Source organism: Cyprinodon variegatus, unplaced genomic scaffold (assembly GCF_000732505.1).
Source record: "Cyprinodon variegatus isolate N-32 unplaced genomic scaffold, C_variegatus-1.0 Scaffold367, whole genome shotgun sequence".
Lineage (NCBI taxonomy): Eukaryota > Metazoa > Chordata > Actinopteri > Cyprinodontiformes > Cyprinodontidae > Cyprinodon > Cyprinodon variegatus.
The window spans coordinates 312,488-320,478 of NW_015150820.1; the positions used below are offsets into that span (position 1 = coordinate 312,488).

Here is a 7,991-nt window from a genome sequence, read left to right on the forward strand (position 1 = left end):
TCATGTTATAATACCCAAATACATTGCTGTCATCTCTGTGCCGAGAGAAAACAGTAGTTATTATTAACTGCGCTCCACTAAGAGGATTGCTTCCTGCACCCTCAGCCTCCGCGCAGTTATTTAAAGGCAGCTTGCGTTGCCACCCACAGCCTGCCAAAGCTTTAGAGGGACAGAGCGATGTTGCGAGAGTGTGGAGGGAGGGGGGTGAGTAACGGGACTTATAGCCAAGGACAGGACCAGATAGGAGGGGAAAGTAAAGCAGTGCTGTAGTGTTGTCTCTGGATCTCATCAGCACAGCACTGTGTGCGTCACAGAGTGGTGACAGCCACACTGGTCCCAGCTCAAACGCCTCTGCTGCTGCTGATACTGAAGAGAAAGCCCAGTTAAAGGCTAGGGCAGGAGGCTGCAACCATGACCAGCCAGCAGGACTCGGGCTTCTTTGAAATCAGCATCAAGTCCCTGTTGAAATCATTGAGTGGAAGTGAGTAGCAGCTTGTCTTGTTATTGTGGTCAGCAAATAGAGATGACTGACTGAGGCTGCAACTCTGCTGCAATGTTGCTGTCTCTTATCAGGAGATGCTTTTGCTTCCTAGGGATTAAATGAATCTAAAATGTTAGTGCTGCAAACTTTGAAAACTACTTTTGCCATATTTTTATTTTTATAAACAGCATCTAAATGTTTGCTTAGAGCAAGAAATACAATAAAAAATATGCTTTTTTTTCTGTTTGATTACATTTTGCTGATGGAATTTTTGTGCTGATTCTTCATAAACTTTAGGAGTGTTTTTGTCCAGTCATTTGTCTGAGTCCAAATAGCTCTTTATTTAATGCAAGGTTGCAGTAATAGGATTAGAAGGGGTTCAGCTTGGTTGCATGTTCTGTCCAGAGCTAACAGCTTCACTGCCCACTATTCAAGCCAGAAGGCAGAGATGGAATGTCTTTCTGTACTGGATCAGTGCAATATTCTCCTAAAAGTTATATGAAACAGTTATATGTAATGCCATCAGCAACAATAAAATATTGTGAGGATATTGCAACTAATTTCAGCATTGTTTTAAAAAGCTGCAGCATACTTGAACATTATTAAAAAAAAATCCACACCAAAATGTTCAATAAGACATTCAACAGCCTCACTTTTATATTTCCCTTGTATTAGCTTGTAAATAAAATAAGGTAAAACAATTAAATAAGGTGTCCTTCTCCACATGTTTAACATTGAGCCATCTATTGTTGATATTGCATAACTCTCACACTGTGTCACTTCGGTACAGTGAAAAAGGCTCAAGCTTAGCTGTGCATTACAATATAATAATTTTAGTAAACATCTGTCTTTACGAGGTGTTATACAACTGCTTACAAAATGGGAGAAGTTATGAGTGTGTAAATATATAAATTCAACAAGCTTAATACTTTTACAGAAGAAAACAGTATAAAGGTTTTTTTGTTTGCATCTTTACTTTTAAAATTGATCCTATCAAATTTGATTTCTGCTGTTGGTGAGATACTGTTCTCACTATGAGGGTTAGATTCTCCAAACCCTTTGAATAGGGGTATTTAATAAGTCAGCGTGTTCAGCTCTGATAAAACGGTGACAGACAGCAGCACAGAGCTGGTATTGTCCAGCTACTGTGTCAGGTTTGGTATCCACACTACCAGAAACTCAGGGCTTTTTTAACCGATCAATGGCCAATGGGATGAGCTACAGTGATACTCCTCCAAAATGTAAACACTTTGTTTAGATATGGTGAATTCTCTGCTATAATTTGTATTTATTTATTCTATCTATTAAAGGCCGTTATAATTTAGGATTATTGTCAAACTTGCTTAGAATCTTTATTTTTCTGTTTTTTCAGCAAAGTGGAAGCTATTCTGCTGAAGTCAAATGTAGGCTTTTAAACTATTGCTCACTTACATAATGATGGACTGAAATGATCTCTCACAGTAGGCAACCACTCTCAGCATGTCGGCTCATGGAAGCCCTGCTAAAAGTCAATAGATTAGCACATCAATTTAATCTGCTTTCCACTGAACATTTAATTCTCCTGGTCTTTAAACCTGAACTCTAAACTTCTACCAGTATTTGTTTTTGATTGTTGATGTTTCACTAGCTATACCTTCCAACTATGTTTTTAGAGATCCTTTAACAGGGACGGTATAAATTAAACAAATTTTTCTTTATCTACAGAATCCATTCTAACAAGAGGAGTTGTGGACATATTATGAGTTTAAATGATGTATAACATTCCTTACAAATGTTAAGCATATGTGGCCCATCTAGATACTTAGCAGGTTCTGTGTTTTCCTACAATTTTTCCTACAAAAATAATACAGTGCTTTGGAAACATGTTTCAACATATCTTTTCTTATGTTCCAACTACAACCTTTAATGTATATTATTTATCAATCAAATGATATAATGCAGTGTAGGGAAACCAAAGGATATCTTTTATTTAAAGGTATAGGGGAGGATTTTCCCGAATTTTTGGAAAGAGCCATCCACTCCAATAAAAAACATGCACATGCACAACCCTATACCTGCTCTCAAGAGGGAACGCCTATTAAACGTGTGCAAGAGCATGCACAAGCCCATTTGTCCTCATGCACGCTCGAGTTATAGCTAACATCAGCTAAAGTTATAGCTATCTTTATCATGCTACAGGGCAATAAACAAACTGTTGTCTAGCAAGAGTTTTATTTTATTTTATAAAAATATTTTTTGCCCGGCGAAAGGCAGAGAAAGGCGAGCGTCAATGACTGATTAAAACCGTAGCTCACCACACATATACACCTGAAAGTGCGTATGTGCAGAAAAGATAAGGATGAACACGTAGGACGACCTTGTGTGAACATATCACCAGAATGACTGACAATTAGGATGACCACTTATTTTGATGATCCGCATGGAAAAATAACATTCTTCTCTATACCTTTAACAAATAAAGATTGAAGTGTATTATGCCGCCATATTCACCTCTGTGCTTTGCTTCCCCCAAATGGAACTCATTACAACCAAATACATTATTAGTAAATAAATGTTTAATTCCATTTCAGTATAAATACTGGTGTTTTCCAGGGGGCTTGAAGGTTTGGTATAGAACATTACTGAACACACAAAACCATAAAAAAAGAAGAGACAAAAACGCTAAAACGCTTTCACAAACTTTAAATATCTGGGAGAGACTTTCAATAAATCAATCAACTATGGAAACAATGTGGCTGAAATGCAAACCTCTTAAGACATGGAAATCAATCTAAAATGATAGCCCAGGCAAGTAGAGTAGAGTGAGTAGGCAGCAATAAGGCCATGGTAACCATAGGTGCAGAGATCTGCAGCTCAGATAAAAAATTCACAAATCTTCTATACATAGAAGAGTACCAAGAACAAAAGCCATAGTGGAAACAAAGCCAGAATGCGTCCTGGTGGCAGTTTGCAGCAAGTTATGCAGGAGACAAAAGAATTGTGGGATATGGTGCGACCGTTAATTATCTATCCAACATGATGAAAAATTATGTTGCCAACATCATGATGTTGCATGATTTTCTTAAGAGCTGATGGGAACAGAGTTGGTGGTGCTGAAATGAGACCCTGAGTTTCAAAAGGCAGCAAACAACCCGGGACGCCAAAGGCTCGGCTTTAAGCAGGACAAAACGTTTTAGCAAGTGCTACAATAAAATGGCTTAATTCAAATTCAAGTGTTCCAAGGGTCAGTCAAAGTCCAGACAGAAATTCCTTGTGGAGTTCTGGTGAAACCTGAAAACAGTTGTTTAAGGGCTCTTTGGCTAAGCTGACTCATGCTGAGCCTTTTCTAAAAAGAAGAAACATATAATTAGCAAAGATAGAGATATACCCTAAAGGACATGCACTTGTAATTGCAGCTGTAATTAGTTCTTTGAAACTATGTACCTTTTGTTTCACTTTACGATAGAATATGTGGCCCAAATTTTTCGTCCCTCGGGCAGATATAGATTTTAAGTTACATTTTCATGTTTATTCTGACTGAAACGTATATTCACCTTTTGGAAATGTCCTGATAATGATTAAGGTTATGACAAAGACGGCCTTCCAATCTGAAACCACTTGGAGCTCATCAGAAAAGACAATTCATTAAAATTTCAGTGTAATCATGCAAGAAGCTGTCCCGAAATCATGTGGTTTTAATTGCTTTTCCAAGAATTATTTAAAATCCCATAGCTTTCAATATTTCATTTTTTTAAGTAAATACTTATTTTACATTTTACATGTATTTGATAAGTGCTTACAAAGAGAACTTATTCACATGAAATTTAAATCTGCTTGAGTAGAATTTTGGGGTAACTGTATGTCACTTTCAGACAGACAGACAGACAGACAGACAGACAGACAGACAGACAGATAATGTATACAGGAATTTACAACATTAAAAAAGACAAAAACATGAAAAAGCTGAGTCTACAGAGCCTGAACAAAGCCCTCTCGTTGGCTTATCTTTTACTTGGATTTGTCATCCAGTTTAAGATGTCAGGGGTGTCTAAATTTCCACCCACATATTTCCAAACACCTGTAAATATCTGCTTTACTTGAGGAAGACGAGTCTTACAGTAAGACTACATTATTTCATTTGCACTACGTGTATTTGTGGATATGTGCTAACAAAGCACTAATTGTCATGTTTGCATTGTTTTCTTTTCTGAGAATCAACACCATCCTCAGGGTGTTTCCAGCTTGTCGATGATGTAATGTATGCTGTGGCCGAGCTCCTTGTTTGCAGAGTCACATGTCCTGTTTCAGACTTTGTACAGAACTCAGAGCAGCAGAACAGGACCTACAATTCAAACTTATTTTTTCTTTTTACCCCTTAACCCAAATTAAAATAATTAGCTTTGGAATTTTTTAATAGAACTTAATGCTGATTTTATTTTGCTGCACATGTGTTTGGCAGAGACAATCCATTCCTGTTGCCTGAAATCATTTCCTTTATGTATGTGAGTATGTTTTTACAAAACATTATCAGCATATATTTTAAGGGACTAGTGGTGAATTTGGCCTGATGAAGAATGGTGTTTACACTGCGCTGGTCTGTGCCTCTTGCTTTCTGCAATCACAGATGTGGAAGCAAGGGGAGGGCTGCTTTGTAAGTATAGTGTTTATGCCTGGATAAATATAGCCACACAGTTATGCCACCATAGCATGCTGTACCTCATCTCTGTGCAGCTAAAAATTCCCGCCTGACCTTCAAACTTGGAAGGCACTGGCTGGTCACAAGGCTGGGGAAAGCCATCTCAGAGGGAGCTCAGAGAGAAAGAGAGAGACAAATCTACAGTAGGAGGCTGATGCTGAGCGTTCTCTCTCATTCCAAATGCTTCTCTCTCTTTTTTAAACACGCACACTGTTGCAAGTTTTGCACCATGGAAACTATACCCAGGAGACCACAGCAAACTGACACACAGGACATGGAAGTTGGTGGATTCTGCTAGCATTTGTCACGAATCAGGAGAATTCTAGATACCATGTCCTCTTTGAGCAGAATGGACAGTGTGGCAGTTTGCTTTAGTAAGGCCAACGTATTCAGCTTCATCAAAGGTCTGGGTAGGTGCTGAGTTTTTTGCAACTGAGTCAATCGTGTTCTACAAGTCAGAGAAGTTTAATAAACATGATGGGCATTCTTTGTAAACTCTCCGTGTCAATATCCTGAAAGGACTTGCAGAAATCATGTTGGGGGCCAAAGTAAGATTTCAGCTTCCTTGCATGTTAGTCATGAGTTTTTAACTTTAGTGATTTCAACAAATAGGCTTTTTTACTGCTTGTTTTTTGTTTTTACACAAAGTAATGTGGAATTCAAAATACCTTTTCCCTTTGGACTGCACTTTCCTTCAATTTCAATAAGACTTAATTGTCAACCGAAGTTTCTACAGAATGGCCTCAGATAATGTAGAACTAATTGTTCTGCTGATATATGTTCTCTAGTTTTTGTAAATTCAACTTGATTCCTAGCCTGATAAAACCAGACTAAATGTGAGATTAAATGTGTAATGCAGTCTGGCCCTGATGAATGAGACATCGGAAGATTGTTGATAAAAAGAACCCGTTCTCTTTTAAACGGCTGTCTGTGCCTATTGGCAAACACTCTGACCAATGAGCACAACTGACTGGTCCGACAGGAAGCTGGTGGGGGAGTGTAAACAAACAGCCTCTCGTTAAAACGGCGAATACGTCCTCCTAAAAAATGAATGAGCGTAGAGCCTCTTCCTGCTCACGTTTCAACGAAAAAAACCCAAGTCTAATCCTTCCAAAAATATTCCAAAGCTGAGTCAAAAATCGCCATCAGAGCCAACGATCCTTCACACATGACTATGCCACTAGAGGGCCGCGGCAGACGGGCTGCGGTTAGCCCTGGATGCCGTTAGACTCGGAGCTCCGCTGGTTGCCGCGGTCCTCTCAACTTCAGAAATAGTTTTTTTAATTACGCATTAAATCAGTAAATAGACCATATAGTGATGCTATAAAGTATAATATTGTTGCCTCAAATGATCCTAAAATGCACTTTTATTGAACAACAGAAAAGAGAACTTTTAACTTTCAATGGAGCACTCCATTGAAAGCTGCTGTCCCAGTGCATGCTACTGTTGTGTTTTCTCTAGCATCGCACAGCTTTGTCGTCAGGCCCTCAAAACCCCGCCCGCTTTGCATCCAGACATTTAAAACACATCTCTACGTTGTAATTGGCCCGCCAGATTTAGGGCCTTGATGGAGGCTAGACCAACTTGCAGGCAAAAATAATTTTGGCCGCTGGCGGTGGGGCTAGTTTACCAGGCTGCTCGATTCCTTTTTCTTTTTCTTGAAAATGCTAAATTTAAAAATAAGCAATATTTATATATGGCTTTCAAAACAGACCAAATTATTGTGGCGTTTATATGGTTGGGCTAGATTGGGGGCCCATGTACATCATGTCAGTTCAATTCAATTAATTTCAGTTCGGTTTATTTATATAGTGCCAATTTATAACACATGTCATCTTAAAGCACTTCGCAGAGACAACACATATTTGTGTTCCAGTTTGATACTTAGCAAACAGTTCACCTCTAAAATAGAGGGGAACAGCAGTAAAACTCTTAAGTGGAATATCCAACAAATTTAAAATTTTTGTTACTATGTTAAACATAAAAGTACAACAAAAATACATTAAGTAACTAGCCAAATCAAGAGAGAAACATTAAAGATGACCAATACAGAATTCCTGCTTTTTTCGAAGCTAGTTTTCCTGTTTTAGGGCAGACAAGGCAAAGGAATGTGTGTCTGTAAGCCACTAAAATTCCACTATAAAATTTGTGATAAATAAAAACTAAACCCATTTAATGTATTATACCGAAACAAAATTGATTAAAAGGTAGGTAAAGGATAAGAGTGGTGGAGCTACAACCAAAGCTAACTAGATACATAAACATTAGAAGTCTCTAGCATGTAAGACAACCAATAGATAAGTTTATCACCCTGAACTTGAAGTCAAAAGAAGATTGTTCACTCTACCTTTAATTTAGAGAGCATGCATGTGTAATTATGTGTGTGTATTTATTTGCAAGCCTTTAGTAAATTCTAGTCTGTCCCTGTTTTCATTTTGGAAAATACAGATATTTTATTTTTTCATTTTCTTGCCTTTACAGTGTAGATTGGCCCTGATCTTGTTCAGGTGTCTACATGTTTTCCGTGCTGATAGATTCCTGCCTGGCCACCCCTATGACACCTGACTGGCTCCACTAATAGGTGTTCAGCATTATATTTTAGGAAATACCAGACTTTTAACTTCTTCTTCCAGGGTCAGCCAATACAACGTCTTGCTATGTTGTAAAAACACACATTTCTTTTAAATAGCTTGATAAATCCCGCTCTCCTCTTTTGAGTCACTGTCCTAATGCTGAAATTGTACACATTGAAAACTCAGTACCAGCATGCAAGGGGCACCTCAGTCTGGTTGCAATAATGCCCATTAATGTGTTATACGGTTACTTATATCTAT

The 7,991-nt window shown here is 38.1% G+C and overlaps 1 protein-coding gene across 1 annotated transcript in view; it reads left to right on the top strand.

Annotated features, from left to right (window-relative positions):
- The first annotated feature begins 267 nt into the window (after window positions 1-267).
- The window catches only part of LOC107092102 (protein furry homolog), a 50,857-nt gene continuing 43,133 nt past the window's right edge, over window positions 268-7,991 (top strand). Inside the window, exon 1 of the mRNA XM_015386391.1 lies at window positions 268-481. Within this exon, the coding sequence (XP_015241877.1) occupies window positions 412-481 (70 nt within the window). The 5' untranslated portion in view covers window positions 268-411. The remainder of the gene's footprint in view (window positions 482-7,991) is intronic.